Source organism: Syngnathus floridae, chromosome 2, assembly GCF_059516105.1.
Source record: "Syngnathus floridae isolate MCC-2025c chromosome 2, RoL_Sflo_1.0, whole genome shotgun sequence".
Classification (NCBI taxonomy): Eukaryota; Metazoa; Chordata; class Actinopteri; order Syngnathiformes; family Syngnathidae; genus Syngnathus; species Syngnathus floridae.
The window spans coordinates 7,557,380-7,572,833 of NC_142414.1; the positions used below are offsets into that span (position 1 = coordinate 7,557,380).

The 15,454-nt window shown below is 48.4% G+C and overlaps 2 protein-coding genes and 1 long non-coding RNA gene across 7 annotated transcripts in view; 2 read left to right on the plus strand and 1 right to left on the minus strand.

The window, feature by feature from the left end:
- arhgef25a (Rho guanine nucleotide exchange factor 25a) overlaps positions 1 to 10,644 on the plus strand; it is a 46,707-nt gene extending 36,063 nt beyond the window's left edge. For 2 of the 5 annotated variants that reach the window (XM_088398471.1, XM_088398488.1), the window contains 16 exons: positions 3,216 to 3,328; positions 3,457 to 3,532; positions 3,899 to 4,009; positions 6,386 to 6,519; positions 6,604 to 6,670; positions 6,901 to 7,004; positions 7,093 to 7,162; positions 7,352 to 7,441; positions 7,577 to 7,669; positions 7,775 to 7,825; positions 7,888 to 7,965; positions 8,080 to 8,271; positions 8,329 to 8,509; positions 8,575 to 8,804; positions 8,871 to 8,984; positions 9,741 to 10,644. In XM_088398471.1, coding sequence (XP_088254597.1) covers positions 3,216 to 3,328; positions 3,457 to 3,532; positions 3,899 to 4,009; positions 6,386 to 6,519; positions 6,604 to 6,670; positions 6,901 to 7,004; positions 7,093 to 7,162; positions 7,352 to 7,441; positions 7,577 to 7,669; positions 7,775 to 7,825; positions 7,888 to 7,965; positions 8,080 to 8,271; positions 8,329 to 8,509; positions 8,575 to 8,804; positions 8,871 to 8,984; positions 9,741 to 9,863 — 1,827 coding nt within the window. In that variant the 3' untranslated portion in view covers positions 9,864 to 10,644. Of the gene's footprint in view, positions 1 to 3,116; positions 3,146 to 3,215; positions 3,533 to 3,898; positions 4,010 to 6,385; positions 6,520 to 6,603; positions 6,671 to 6,900; positions 7,005 to 7,092; positions 7,163 to 7,351; positions 7,442 to 7,576; positions 7,670 to 7,774; positions 7,826 to 7,887; positions 7,966 to 8,079; positions 8,272 to 8,328; positions 8,510 to 8,574; positions 8,805 to 8,870; positions 8,985 to 9,740 lie in introns of those variants that run through there. The other 3 variants (XM_088398454.1, XM_088398463.1, XM_088398480.1) reach the window with 2 other exon arrangements.
- Positions 10,645 to 12,149: 1,505 nt separating this feature from the next.
- On the minus strand, positions 12,150 to 14,962 carry sp5l (Sp5 transcription factor-like). Its single transcript, XM_088367735.1, has 2 exons — positions 14,561 to 14,962; positions 12,150 to 13,859 (listed from the first exon to the last, which is right to left on the minus strand). The coding sequence occupies exons 1-2, from the start codon at positions 14,612 to 14,614 to the stop codon at positions 12,831 to 12,833; spliced, it is 1,083 nt and encodes a 360-aa protein (XP_088223861.1). The 5' UTR covers positions 14,615 to 14,962; the 3' UTR covers positions 12,150 to 12,830.
- Positions 12,636 to 15,454, plus strand: LOC148401488 (uncharacterized). The gene is made up of 3 exons (XR_015855681.1): positions 12,636 to 12,905; positions 13,002 to 13,103; positions 14,475 to 15,454. It is a non-coding gene; the product is annotated as an uncharacterized LOC148401488 (long non-coding RNA).

The window sequence follows — 15,454 nt, forward strand, 5'->3', positions numbered from 1 at the left end:
GTTCAGCAGATGATTCTGTTCTGTGTGTATTGGACATTAAATAGGACAAAGAAGAACAAATTGCAATGTCGGCCAGAATTTGGCCTCCCAAATTTCCTAATGGCACTCGGGCAAGGCTTTTTTTCTTCTGGAGTTTTCGTTGATGCTTGACACGGACTGGCTTCTCCCTCTGTTACTTAACTGCGCGTGTGCGTGCGTGTGCTCCTGGAAGCGTGGCGGTGTGTTGATTCCAAAAGTGGGTCAGTAGGAGGACAGGAAATCTCCGTTCCCTCGTCTGCCTCCTTGTTGCTTCTACGCAGACGGGACGTGCTTTAAAAATCTGCAAAAGGAAATTTGATTATTATAGGTAAGAAATGATCCCTTTAGGTCGACTTGGTAAGACGCTTGCACCTCCTTGTTCTTGTGTGCTGACATCCAAGGGGCAAGAGTGCAGCGCAGACTAATACGTAGTGGCAGGAAAAAGGATTTGGGGGGGTCAGATGATGCAGGAGGAAAGAGGAAGGGTGGGAGAGACGAGTACCGGCCGCTATGTATGAATCACAGGTCTGCATGAATCAAATGTCAATGCGCATAGTCACGCAAAAGTGTCACAAAAAAAGATTGCAACTTCCCAAAAGCCACACTGACGTTATTTTACAGGACAAAGGTGGAGCTTTGGAAAATGTCTTCTCCACCTGGCAAACTATGGAGTCCATCGCAATTGCGTCTGATACTAAGTGCCTGTCTGTCTGTCTGTCTGGATGTCTCCCTTTCAGTCTGCACATCCTGCATGCTGAGTGTCCATTTCCTCTGAGTGGCTGAAATGCAATCGAGCTGTCCCGCCAGGGATGAACGCAATAAAGTTGTCGGGCGAGAAAGGGGATGTTGTTTGTGTGTGTGATGTTGTGCAGCTCTTGCGACGTGGGGGGTGTTGTTATTGATTCCATCTGCTTGCCTCGTGTGTGTGTATGTGTGTGTGGTGCCGTTGAAAGGACAGAGAAAGTGGAGTTGCTGCGAACAAGGATGCTCCATTAGCGCCCGCGCTTTTAGCCTGATTTGTCCGCTCAGCAGCTCTCAGAGCAAGTGATCAATAATGAAGGAAAAGGATGGCTGTCTATACGTGCGCCATTCTCCAAGCTCATTTTTCTTGTTGATGTTCCACGTTTACCCGCTCTCCTCTTTTGTGCCAAACGTCAAAGGTTTACGAGCCTCTGGAAAATATGGCGGCGGTCACCCTCTTACGTGACTGGGCAAGTGGTTTGTTGATTACAATTAGCGGGTTGGCTTCCGCCACATTAATTGAGCTTGTGAAAACTTGTTTTCTCGGAGCTTTCTGAAAACACGTCAAAGTTAGCAAAAACAAATCGCCCCAATCTCAACCGTGTAATTAACATTTTGATTTTTCCATGAATCTTGGTTGCAATGAAGATGAGTGAGCAAAGCAGCAGTCGCCATCTCCAAATGAATGTTTGATGTTTCCTAACTGTCACAAGCTAGCGCCGTAGTTAAGCTGCATTAAGGAAATGGCTGTAGCTAAGCTTTGCTTTGAGGTTCCATTATCCCAATGAATAGCGTGCGGCACTATCAGCACACGGCAGGGTTGAGGGAGAGTGGGAAGATGAACCCCCCCCCGAATGTGTGGGTGCGTAATGTAAAATAAGCAAGGTTGTCAGTCGGGGGAGCGTGTCGCTTTGAACGTCTTTTTCCTTTTGTGCTTTCCCGTTGCTGTGACTAAAAGATTCCACAGCTCTCTCCGCGGCACCTAGTTGAAGGTTTCCTGAGCTTTATCGGGTCAGCTGGGAAACCGCAGTTGCCATGGTGACAGATGTGGAGGTGATGAATCCGGCGTGTTGTGTGTATATCAATGTGTACCGTATTTTCCGGACTATAAGTCGCATTTTTTTTCCATAGTTTGCCCGGGGGTGCGACTTATACCCAGGAGCGACTTATGTAATGTGTTACGTCAGGCTTTTTCTCAGTTCTTTGTTTGTGTTTATGTAACGTTAGCATAGCCTATTCTATTTCTAATTTTAATTTCCTTTCAAGATGCTTGTTCTTGGTGTTGGATTTTATCAAATAAATTTCCCCCAAATATGCGACTTATACTCTTATACTTTTTCTTCTTTATTATGCATTTTGTGGCTGCTGCGACTCCAGGGCGACTTATAGTCCAGAAAATACGGTACTTGATTCAGCGGGCTGAAGAGCTTCAGCCGCTCTCTGGGCCTCTCTCGGCCTTGGTGGGACTCTCAGAAATACTGCGAGCCTTAACTATCCAATTCCAAGAGTTTCTAGCATGCAAAGTTCCCAGTCAGACTTCCTTCTCACGTCCGTTTCCAGCGATTGTTCTGCTGGACACACGCTGCTCAGATTAGAGAGGAAATTCTCTCCCTCTTGTGGAAGCGTAAAGCATGTCTGATTTGAAAGTCGTGTTTACATCAGGCAAGGTGACATTCAGAGAAGGACAATCATCCACGCTCACGTCAAATTGAAGCCACAGTGCCCGCATTCAAGTTGGACTTGTTTCACTCTACTTGGAATTTGAGTTGAGGGAGCGCGATGTCTCCACGCTCAACTTTATCAAGGCAATTTTCTTGGGAGACACGTACCAACGCAACTGCAGCCCCGATAACATTCCTGGAAAGAATATTTGGAGCTTTCAAAAGGAGATAGGTTTCGTCGGCTTTCAGTAATCCTAAAAGCCGGAGAGTGTTTCTTCATTGCGATCCAGGGTCAAACCTGAGGTCAGCTGGATGCATCGCATATTTGAACACATTGTGCTCGGGTTTGGGGGTAACGACGGACACAAAAGAAAGAAAAGCAAAAAAAACTGTCCTAAGCAAACATCCTGGTTCTTTTTGGACCTACTCAAAAGTGCAGCTTCCTTCGTACGTCTGACATCATCTTCATCCACATTCTTCTACCTTTCATCTCATCATGTGACCAAGTGAAAATGGTGCACTTCCTGTAAACAAAGCTCACACAGCTGTGTCTTCGGGGTGTGTGTTTGTGTGTGGCTATTTTTATATATCCACTCTTTGTTTTTATTTCTCGCTCACTTCCACGTCGGAGCGACCTGCGGCGGTGCCCTCCGTTTTGCTTCAGTGGGCACTCATCAAACGCTCACATATGCCGTTTTTGCTCCACCGTTTATGGAACATGCAGCGTAAGCCGGCGTGACGTGGTTGGAGTCTCCGAGGCCCGGCCGCGCTTGACCTCTTTTGCTCTTCCCGCAGACTCGTATTCGACGGCGGCAGGCAGCGAGGGGAGCATCTCCACCTCTGTGGCGTCTCTGCCTCCGCTGGCTTCCAGCAGCTCGGCGCCCAGCTCGCCGGGCTCCAAGCGCTCGGTGAGCACGCTGAAGAAATGGCTGAGCAATCCCGTTCGCAAGCTGAGCGTCGGGGCCAAAGGCGAGCGTCAGATCCGCAAACTGGAGGGAAAGACTCCTCCTCTTCCTCCTCCTTTTCCATCCCGCAGTCCGAGCCAGGATCCGGGCGGTTCCCTCAGGCCCGACGAGCCTCTCGCCATCCTGCCCGTCACGCAGACGGAACTGGTGAGCTTTATGCTGAGCGACCATTTACTTGTCCTGAGCTATCAACTGAACTTTGCTCTAAAACGCTTTGGTGGTGATGTCATCATTAATTATGCAGTATGTGGCTTGATAGCAAAAAAATAATAAATCTCTGCGTGAAATATTTCAATGTATTTGGCTTAATAGCCCAAAAAAAAAAAAAGCTTCTCTCTGCGTGAAATACTTTAATGCAGATTGCAGCGCTTAGCAAAAGGTCAATTGAGGTCACATGATTAGTTTTGTGATTCAAATGAATCTCCAACATTTTAGCTGCTATTAATAAAACATGAAGCTGCAGTTCACCTGAAATGACCAACGAAGCTGCTTTTCCATCTTGGTGTACGGCAGGAGTGGAAAGACGGACTGGCGAGCCCCGAGGATCTGTCGCCGGCCACACTCCAGTCCCCCGCTTACATCACCGACTCGCTCATTGGCTGCACGTCTCTGCCTCACACGCAGGTCTGTCTGTTTCTGTCTGTCTGTCTTTGTCTCTGTCTGTCCCTCTCTCTCACTCGCAATTGTTTTGTTAACAAACAGAACATTTGACCCGCTTTTTCAAAACATCGTTTTCTTCCTCCTCCCCTTGACATGGGGCAGATCGAGGCTGACAGTGAAGTGCTTTCTGCGGCCATTTTTTTTTTTCCAAGAAGATCAATAAGTGGAATTGCCAGTCAAGTAAATAAACAATTCCTAGAATTTGCGTTACTAGGAACGCGTCAGTCAGTCGCGCAGTCTTCGATTGTCTGTGGCGGCGAGCGGCGGGGAGCAACCTGTCTCAAGCCAGACTCACATTTTATAAACAGTCTCGGATAGCATCGAGCAGAAAATGGCTGAAAGATGCCGGCGCTGAGGACACCTGATGCTTGGCAAGAATGCTTTCATGTCGCCATCAAACATACCGGCGGCGCCTCCGTTTGGCTTTTAGTTCGGATCTGGCCTACCTACCTGCCTGCCAGTTGAAAGAAAAAAAGATCTGAAGCAAAAATGATTATCATGAAAAGGCCCAAATAAGAAGACTGAGGTCAGCCATCTTGAAAAAGAGAGAGAACAGAAGGAGAGAACACTTTTGGACACACTGTTGTCTCTTATCGAATCAGCCTCCCCCCCGTCGACCATGCTTATTGTTTCTCCGTCAGTGGAACATTTTGTTAAGCAGCCAAAAAGGAAGCTGGCTGGCGAACCAGATGAGAACATTTTCAATGGTTTTCCTGAGGAACAGCCCGTACGGTCGTCTCGCCCCGCAACATCAACAATACGATGAAGTTGTCAGGCGCTATCCTTGGTTCTCCGCGCTCGGGCACGGTGAGAGCTAGCAGGCCAAACACACGCGATGCTCTTCCAAAGCAAATGATGGTTGCTACCTCCAAGCGCAACTAAAGATTTGGGAATGACTTCATGGAGACCGCACCGCATGCTTGATAAATGGTACCAAAACACAGAGAGAACAAAGAGTGCATAGAAGCAACAGCCGCCAGCCGGCATTGGACTTATTTTGTGGTCACGCAACTCCAGGGGAACATTTCAGCAGTTATGTTGTCAAGGTTTGTCTCGCCGAGATGCAGCTTTCCTTATTTACGGGCTGGCCTGGCTGGCTGAAAAATAAAACGTGGACCCGGGGGAGACGGCCATTTGTCTTTCTGCGGGCACATCTGGATGTGATCAGGGAAGCAGCTTGGCTCAAGCTCTCCTGGAGGGGCAAAACCAGCCAGGGGTCTCGCCGTCTCTGTGGGGACTCGCTTGCTCCTGCTGTGCACCTACCTCCTCCAACCCCCTCTCTCTCTCTCTCTCTCTCTCGCTCTCTCACATTCCCTCTCTCCCTCTCTCGCAATCCCTCTCTCACTCTCTCTCACTCTGTCTTTCTCTCTCGCCGTCTTTCTCTCTGTCTCTCTCTTTGTCTTGCTGTCTCTCTCTCTCTCTCTCTCTGTCTCTCTGTCTCTCTCTGTCTCTCTCTCTCTCTCTCTCTCACTCCTTCTCTCCCTCTTTGTCTCTTTCACTCACTCACTCACTCACTCACTCACTCACTCACTCACTCACTCACTCACTCTCACGCCCACATTTCTGTCTGTATTTATTTCTCGGCGATTAGGTGTATATTTCTGGTTGCGGTAGCGGTGTGTGTTTGTGAGTGTGTGTGTTTTGTGTTCCAATTTGGGAGGCTCTGCTTGACCTGACCTGTGATGGCTGACATGGATTTGAGCAAAGACAGACAGCCGTAGATTTAGATTTCGCTTTGGAGCGTCCAAGGAACATAAACAAGCCAGTGTCTAAAAATAAAGGAATAGGATCATTTTTGTGAGAGAGAAGGTTGTTGTCCAAATTTAAGCGAGATTAGCATACGCTGCTTGCGGCCCCCGGTAAATTGTGAATTCCAGGAAAACGGCATCTCAAGGATTGGAGGCGCCCTCTTGTTGTGAATGCCGCAGCAGAAATGAAAAGGTAGAGCGGCGGCCATGCCTGTGGGCTCCTCCAAGCATGGTAAACAGGAAAACAACCTTGACGAGCTCGTAAATCAGCCCGCCACTTCTCCGCCTGCTGCCGTCGTTTTGCTCGTCCTGCGGGCGCCAAACTCAATCAGGTTCCTCGGCGGCTTCGTCTGTCAGCGGCACTGCAAACTTTTCATGTTTATCGCCTCATCTTCTTCCTTCCATTTCTTTGACTGATCTGTCAGGTTTGCCCATCTCCGTCAGATCATCTTCTCGTTCGAATTTGTCGTGCGCCGGTTGCCTCGGCAACCTGCGTCATTACGGCGCCCCCGCCTGCGCTTTATCGCCGTTGTTTGCCACAATGGCGGTCCGCCCCAGCCGCCTTTGATTGACACGTCTTGTGCGTCCTCAGGACACTCTGGATACCCAGTCCAGCTCAGTCGCTCCGGACGACAGTGGCTCCGTCCTGATGGACGACACCTGCAGTCAGTGGTCTTCGGCCGCGGACACCGAAGAGGAACGGAGGAGCGCCCTCGAAAAAAGCTTGTAGGTCTTCCCGTCAAGAGTTTGGATCTTAAGTCTGATTTTAGTTTAGTTTATGGTTACCCATTTGTCTCTTTTGTCTCTCAGGTACGTACTGAAGGAGCTTATTGAGACGGAGAACCATTATGTAGCAGACCTGGGCCTCATAGTGGAGGTAAAGCTCAAAGAACTTCAAATCCTCCTCATTGCCATTTTGGCATTTGGGCGCCGTCTCCAGTTTGAAACAGATGTGAGGAATTATGACCTGGTGCCTGAGATCGCTTCAAATACTTTGGGGGCGTGCAAAGATTGCAAAAAAAGTCATGTCATGCGCAAGCTAGCTTTACGAGTCATGGATTCTTTTTTTGTCCAAATTCTATTAGCACCTCCGCGGTTGTCTTGCAGGGCTACATGGCCACAATGAACTCCAAAGGCATACCGGAGGACATGAAGGGAAAAGACAAGATTGTTTTTGGGAACATTCATCAAATATTTGACTGGCATAAAGAGTAAGGCCTCCATTTTTTTCCAGGGGGGAGGACAAAGGAACAATGGCTCGGGCATACAGGCATGTTGTTTGTGTTTCCTCCTCTCTAGCTACTTCCTGGGAGAGCTGGAGAAGTGTGTGGCCGAGCCAGAACGACTGGGTCAGCTTTTCATTAAACACGTGAGTATTGAGGCACGTACATATAGCTAGCTAGATAGCTAGCGAGATAGATAGCTAGCGAGCTAAATAGGTCGCTAGCTAAATAGATAGATAGCGAAATAGCTCGCTAGCTAGCTTGCTAGATAGGTAGAGAGATACTTTATTGATCACGGGGAAAAATTAATGTGCCATATTTTGTTTGGCCTGCAGGAGCGGCGTCTGCACATGTACGTGGTGTACTGTCAGAACAAACCCAAGTCGGAGCATATTGTCTCGGAGTACATCGAAACTTACTTCGAGGTGAGGAGCTTACTCCATCGCTTTGTTTTGTAACACAAGACACTTTGCAATCAATTTGCTGCTTTGTTTACGTGTCACGTTGAAGGTTGGCGCTGTCGCGTCCACATTTGATTTGTTTCTTTGTTTTGCGTCAAGGAATTGCGTCAGCAGTTGGGTCACAGACTGCAGCTCAATGATCTGCTCATCAAACCAGTCCAGAGGATCATGAAATACCAGCTGCTGCTCAAGGTGAGCATTTTTTCAGCTTGCACATCCAAAGTGCCCGGAGCGGCCACGAAAACGGGTCCAGATCTCTGGAATGTTCTAGTACCCATGCTGTGTTTATTTGCGTAGGACTTCCTGAAGTATTCCATCAAAGCCGGGATGGACACGGACGAATTGGAGGTGGGTGTTCTGAAGGAACCGGTTAGCTTGTGTTTGGATTTATCAGCTCACTTTTCAAACAGAAAGCGGTGGAAGTCATGTGCTTCGTGCCCAAACGTTGCAACGACATGATGAACGTGGGCCGACTCCAAGGCTTTGAGGTAAGTCCCGAGGATTTGGACGGCAAGGCAAAGGGCCACGAGAGGCTCCTTGCGCTAAGTTTAGCAGCGCCACTTCCTCTTGTTGTTGTGTTTCTCTTACGCTGCGGGTACAAGGGCAAGATCACAGCCCAGGGGAAGCTGCTCCAGCAGGACACCTTCACCGTCACCGAGCAGGATAGCAGCTTCCTGTCCCGAGCCAAGGAGAGAAGGGTCTTTCTCTTTGAGCAGCTGGTTATCTTCAGCGAGCCCATTGACAGGAAGAAGGGCTTCTCGCTCCCCGGCTACATCTTCAAGAGCAGCATCAAGGTAAGAGCGGAAGCGAATTGGCTACAAGATGGAGGTGTCACCTGGATTGGATTCCAGGTGAGCTGCTTGGGGGTGGAGCCTCCCGCCGAAGGTGACGACGCCCGTTTTGTGTTGACGTCGCGCAATCCCGACGGCAGCGTGGTGCGCTTCCAGTTGCTGGCCTCGTCCCCGGAGACGTGCCGGGCTTGGCTGGACGACGTGCTGCGCATCTTGGAGACGCAGCGTAACTTCCTCAACGGTTAGCTCCGCCCCCATCGACGTATCTTCTCGGGATTTATCATCAAATGGTCTTTTTTTGGTCAGCCTTGCAGTCACCGATTGAGTACCAGAGGCGGGAAAGCAAGTCCAATAGTTTGGGGCGATGCATGAGACACCCCGTGTCCACGGACGGCGCCCTGCGACCGCACTCCTCGGCTTCCATCGACCGCCACAAGCTACCCTCCCTTCATTCCCACAACATATCGCTGCCCGCCCTTCACCTGCCCAGTCAAGGTCCAACCGGAGGCGCCGCCGAGACCTTCTTACGGCAAGATGTAGGTGTACGTCGAACGCCGTCGCATTCTTGAAAGGTCTTGAACGCCCGCCGTCGCCTTTTGCAGTCGTGCCCTCCCGACTCGGTTTCTCCGTCGCACGTTCAGCTGACCTCGTCTGACTCGCCCAGCTGTGGCGCCGTTTCCAACGGGCTCCACGCACCATCCACGCAAAGCACACAGGTTTGTTACCTTTCTAACGATCTTGCCTTTTAATTATGGGGACTAACTAAAGGATTCGGTTAGGACCTCGTATTCTTAATATTATTGGTTGATCTTTCTCGTCTGGCATCAAAAGAGCCAACCTTGACCCTGACGGTCCAAGCGAGCGTAGACGTGTTTTTCTAGAAGCACTTTTCTAACCACAGAGCCATATAATGAAGTCGTTACTTGAAGCGAGCCACGGAAGGGAAAGTGGGTTCGTGCATAAACATGGTGGAAATTGTGATGGAAAGAAACGTAATCGTCAAGAGAGCGAAAAGGAGAGTAGCACGTAAACAACATACTTCAGGACTCCGGGAACAGAATTTTGGAGCAGCTGGTGAGTCTTGAGAGACTTTTCGCAGCAGCCTGAGCAATATCAATTTTTAATCATGATACTCGTACAAAGTAGGGAAAGTTTTTTTTTTTTTCTTTCTTCGAATGCAAAGTTCTTATGGTGTCGGCAGTTTGTCCGGCGTTTTCTTCTCTGACTCAAGCTGGAGCGGCCGGCTAGCTCACAAACAGGAAGCAGGAAGTGGCTTAGAGATGCTTATCCAAAGCAGATAATTGTTTCCCAAACGCGCCGACCTGGGCTGAATAGGAGGAACTTCACGCCGAGCCTGCAAACACCACATCGCTTTCTTCCACACGTCAACATTGCATTTTCATGCGCGGCGCTCGTGCTAACCCGAATAATACTGAAAAGTTTCCGTGGGTGTGTCAAATGTTGTGCCGCAGAGAGCGGGCAACGGCTTCCGCAGGGCCCAAGCGGCGGATTCCGGAAGCCAGGCTCCGTTTTCGGGTCCCTCAACCGGACGACGTCCGAGCAACTTGGCCCAGCTGGCTGAAGATGACCTTTGAACTCAAATGGCTTCCCTCATCTTCTAGCCTGGCATGAAGGCGACAGAAGGCCTTGCGCCACAACTTACTTGGGCAATCTCGAAGGAATCTGTAATTGACTTTTCTTGAAAAACAAAAAAAAAGGTGATGAGCCACTTTGTGTGCACATGAAGATGATTCCCGCAGGATGTCGCCGGCCGGGCAAGGACAATCAGCGTCGGGTGACAATTCCTGCTTTTGACTTTGAAGGGTTTTGACTATCAAATGTTCATTCCTAATTGGGGAGGTCACTGGATTGTGCCTTTCAGTTCGTACGCACCAATGTATGGACACCTATTTTTTTCCCGCCCCCTCCCTGCATGAGAACGGATGTGCATGGACGTGCTCTTCCTGTCCTCTCTGCTAATAAATGCTGTGGTCCACCTGGCGGATGTTCTGCTGAGGCGCAGGAAACACGTCAATGGTCAACATGACACCAAATTCAAGGGTCAGTGAGCACGGAGCATCTTGAGCAAGTATACTCCGCAGACACCAAGTGCTTTGATTGCGCTTTTGCAGGACAGAAAATGACCGCTAGAGGGCGCCAAGCGTCGGACACTGCGAGGCTGCCTGTCGGTTTGTTTGCGCACCGCAAAATTCTCTGGTCTATCTTGTATTTGTTTTTCTTTGTTGTTGTTTTTTTTATTGCTGTTATTATTATTAATATTATTTTAAACTTCCTTCCAAAGCTGAAAAGTGACTTTTTATTTCAGAGGACAAACATGACTGTGATGTCCAAGAAATAAAAACTTGTAATCAGTTATTTGCTCTCTTGTTCCCTCAATTCCATTTTCTACAATTCTGGTCTTTGGATGTAAACAAACTCATTTGCTTCCCTTTCTGTCAAGAAGCGTTATGCCTTTTGACCAGTAGAGAACGACAGAGTGCTTCCTCATCATAGCCACAGTACTGTCTCTCTCGCTCACGCTGATTTAAGCGTAGGGGTGGCACATGAATTGCATGGGGGATCCAATTCGTACAACCTTACAACCAATACTGTTCTTTAGTCACGCAGCTTTCCATGCTATTTTTTTCTACAAAAAATCCTTACTGCACGTGTTCTTTTTTTTTTATATACAAAAAAAAGGCCTATGATACATTTGTCACATTTTTATAAAACAAAAGCCCAACTATACTTGATTATTTTTTTACAAAAATAATCCTAACTATACATGGTCATTTCTTTTCATTCAAAAAAGTCTCACTTTACATCTTTTATTTTGAACTCCTAACCCAAGTTTGGAAGACCTTACTTTAAAACCCTGAACCTTGTTTGAAACGCGACTTTGAAACCCTACCCTAACCCTAGTTTGAAACCCCAACCCAAGTATGAAACTCTGACCCTACTTTGAAAACCTGACTCTGGTTTGAAACCTGTCCCTACTATGAAACCCAACTTTAAATCGCTAACCCTAAGTAAATCTGCCATTGCTATCATTTGACTTATCACATTCTTTAAACACGATTTTTCTTGCTCCCCAAAATTGCCAATCAAAAGTATCGCTTTTATATGACCGTATTTGCCGTAATTTTACATTCAACAATGTTCGTGTCCTCGATGATGTGCAAAACGCCATAAAAAGTTCTTTTGCCATCGAGACGACCTTACATGGACTTCTGCAATGCCCCCCCCCCCTCCCTTGAAGAAGCTTCAAACAGTGGTGCAAACAAAGAGAGGGAACCCCTGGATGAGCAGACATCTGGTTGGCCGCTCTCGAGATAAAGGTCCATTCGGAGCCGTAAAGCCGAGCCTATCGTAACACGACTGTGATATACGGCTACAGTTCACGAGGGGGGTGGGGGGTATTAACTTTCACAAGGGTGCAAAATCAAAGGGAGTTTCTGTCACCAGCGAGGGGGTCTCGGCAACAGGGGTCCCATTCACAGGCAATTCCTAGCCAGTGCCCTCCTTCCCTCCCTCTGTGGCATCTGTTGACTCAATCTTCAATCAAACTCTAAAAGGCCACACGACTGTGAACTTGCTTGCAGAAGGCGCGAGCGAGCGACCACGGGATGACAATTTAGTCGGAGGTGCTTTGAACAACCGTCTTGGGCTTCCTTCACGCCGGCGGCACAACGGGGCAGCTTTATTATTCCGTAGGGGATCAAATCATCATTTGCATGTACATCAAATGTTAGGGCTTTTGGGAGCTCTGCAGGGGAGGGGTCCCCATTTAGGGAATGAGAAAGATAAATAAATAAATCAGCCCATTTTTATGCGCGTTTGCACTTGTGAAGGGCGAGAAAATAACATTAAAGAAGTGCGCCTCGTTTCAATTGTTTATTAAATTTCACATGCGGCCATTAACCAAGTAACAGTTTGCATTTATACATAATTACAGTCACATTGGAATGTTACGCATACACTTTGGGAAAGTGTTTTAAAATATTAAGGTGAGGCAAACAAATTAAAATTTTTGCACTGTAGGGGAAAAAAACAAAAGTTGGGTGAAGTCAACATTTCAAAAATTAACGTTGGGCAATTGAAGGAAATATTTGAAGTTTGGCTTTCCCGTATTTTCAACAAAAAATAATAAACATCCCTCGTATTGCTGCCCAACTTTAAGATCTAAGTAAAATCAACTCAGCAAATTGTTTTGGATCAACTCAAAAAAAACTTGCTTTGTTGCCATAAATGTCAATGATTGATCTTTTCAAGTTGTTCCTCTCCCAAAACATTTTTCTCCATGTAATTCTTCAATTCAGCATCTTGTCATTCTTCATCATTCATCCCGAGCTTTCTCGTATGGCTTACCTTTAATTGCACAAAGGCGAGGTCATGTTCCTCATTGAAATATAACAAGAGAACCGCTTTCTAAAATTGAGAATCTGTGAAGCGTTTTTTTTTTGTTTTTTTTTTTTGCTGGCCTGCTCAGGACGTTCGGGGAGCTCGCCGCTTGCCCCGGCCGGTGTGCAAAGTTTAGATCGGGAGCTTCCGGACGGCGGCCGTTACTCTCTCTTGATGTTGGCCAACAGAGGGTCGGCGGTGTGCGTCGGCTGACCGGAGCGGCTCTTCCTGCTCTGGTGGGTCTTGACGTGCTTGGAGAGGTGGTCGCTCCTCATGAACCTCTTTCCGCACTGCTGGCAACCGAAACGTTTCTCGCCGGTGTGCGTGCGCAGGTGCCGCTGCAGCTCGTCGGAGCGCGTGAAGCTTTTTCCGCAGAAGAGCCAGTTGCAGATGAAGGGCCGCTCGCCGGCGTGCCAGCGCAGGTGGGCCTTCAGGTGCGAGGTCTTCTTGTACACTTTACCGCACTCGGGAATGTGGCAGATGTGCAGTCTCTTCTTGCCAAACTCCAAGCCGGCGCCACCGCCGCCGCCGGCTTGGCAGTTGGGGCACTTGCAGCGCCTGCAGCGGCGCGTGGAGCTGAGCAGGCCCTTGGAGGTCCCCTGGAGGAGAGCGGCGATCTGCGGCTGGTGCCCCAACACCAGCTGCCTACCCAGAGTGAAGGGGTGGTTGGAGGGAGGGGCGTTGCTTTGGGGAAGGCTCCACCATTGCTGGCCTTCTTCACCGTGATGCCTGGCCGAGGAGTTCTGGAGGAAGCCGGGGAAGTTCTGTCCCACGTTGCTGTGTTGCGGGTAGTAGGAGCCATTGGCCTGCACTTTAACGGGGGAGAGTTCGAACGAGTAGGCTGAGGCGGGCTCGGCCGGAGGGGTAAGAGGAAGCTCGTGGTGCGGATGATGATGATGATGATGGTGGTGGTGGTGCGGGTGGTGGCTCAGGCTGGACTGCACGTGTCCCGGAAACTGCACCTTGGGCACGGTGAAGGTCATTTGGTGCGTGCCGAGGGCTGTGCCTGGCGCCATGTCGTTGCTCCACAGCTGGAACATGCCGGAAGCGGAGCTGACGCTGGCCTCGTAGGGGAACTGGGAGCCTTCCGGGCCTGTGCTACTGCCCACCTGCCAGGCCTGGCTGCAGGTGGTGGCCAGGAAGGACAGGGCGCCGGGAGGGCCCTCCGGAGACGAGCTGGGCGTGCGGTCCTGTTTTGGGGGCAAAAACAAAATGGCCGTAAATACAAAAGCACACTTAAACTGAGCTTTGATTAAATTGCATTTTATTAGTCAGCGCAAAGGAAATATTCTGTTATTTGTAGTAGCAGATTAGCTCATTGAGCACCTCTCATAATTTAAAATCAGTCAATCTTGTTGTTCAGTGAAAAAAATGGTTTGTTGAATTTACGGAATTTTATTTTGCCAAGTGGTTGCATGAAATAAAAGCATCCGGATCCAAATACATATGAATTATTTTATTTCGTGCAGCCACTTGCCAAAATGAAATTGAGTAAATTCAACACACACACCATCACCTAACAAGAAATTTAACTTTAATTGATTGTAAATTGTGAAATGTGCACAATGACTCATCTTACTGCTACTACAAAATATTTGCTTGATTCAACAAGACCACTCCAATCCTGCCAATGTTAAAATCAATTCCAAAATATCGAATCGGATTTATCAATCCAACAATTTACAACGGTGCAAGGAAATCTATTCATCACTAAAATTAACTTCATCCCGAAGTTAGTCAAACACAATCAAGAAAATATAAAGCTGCTAATCGGATCGTGACTGCACTTTTATTTTTGTTCACAGGAAGAATTGTCTATTCTATAAAAAGAAGTGAAGCAAGTCCTCGACGCTGAAACATGAAAGTGCAGAGTCACGTGTCGGCAACAAACCTGCAAAAAGGTATGCAAAAAGTTGTCAGTCCTTTGTATGGTGAGCGCAGCCATGTGTCCTCGAGTCGCGTCTTCTCCACCACGCAAGTGTAACGCAAACGCCCACGCGAGGCTGCAAAGTGGACCAAAGTGACGCTTTTACGCGCGCGGCTCCTGCGCACTCCCGGGAGAACCGCACCGGGACAATCCCGCCGCATTCAAAAACAAAGTCCACGCTGGCGAAAGGTGGTCGCGGTGCTCCACAGCGTGGGATGTACGTGCAGGGGCGGTCCGCTTGAAATCGTCGCCATCAACTCCTGACGAGGCTGAGCGGGTGCTCGTCTTTATAGAGGCAAAAAGATCCGCTCCACGGGGTCTCCAGTGTGATGCAGGAGAGCGAGTCAATGAAAAGGAGAGCGTCAGATGAAGGGGTGGGCTGCTCATCATTTCAAGCAAAAGATGACCCCCCAACAAGTGACTCCTCCCCTCTCCTCCTCCATTGATGTGAACACAAGTGGAGGGACGACCCTCCCTCCTCGCGCAATTTATGATCGTAAACTTTTGACATAGTACGTTATAGTATGATACTGGATAAAAAAAAACAAATTATTCTATTTGTATTGAATTTAGTGATTCTTTTGCTCACTGGTGATTTTGGAGGGCCCTCATTTTTCAAGCGGGGTCCCAAAGTGGCTGGATAAAAAAAAAAAAAAACATCTTCATGTTGTCTGGGTTGACTTGTGACCCAACAACAACAATTGTATGTCTGCTGTTCTTCACCTTGGTGCTGATCTTGGCTTTTGTTTCAAAGTCCAAGTACCACTTGGTGGTCAGTCTGCAAAAACATCTCTTTTCTTATGGCCACTTTGCACGGCTTTCTTTTTTTGCGGGGTTGAGCAAATTTCAGAAGTAGAG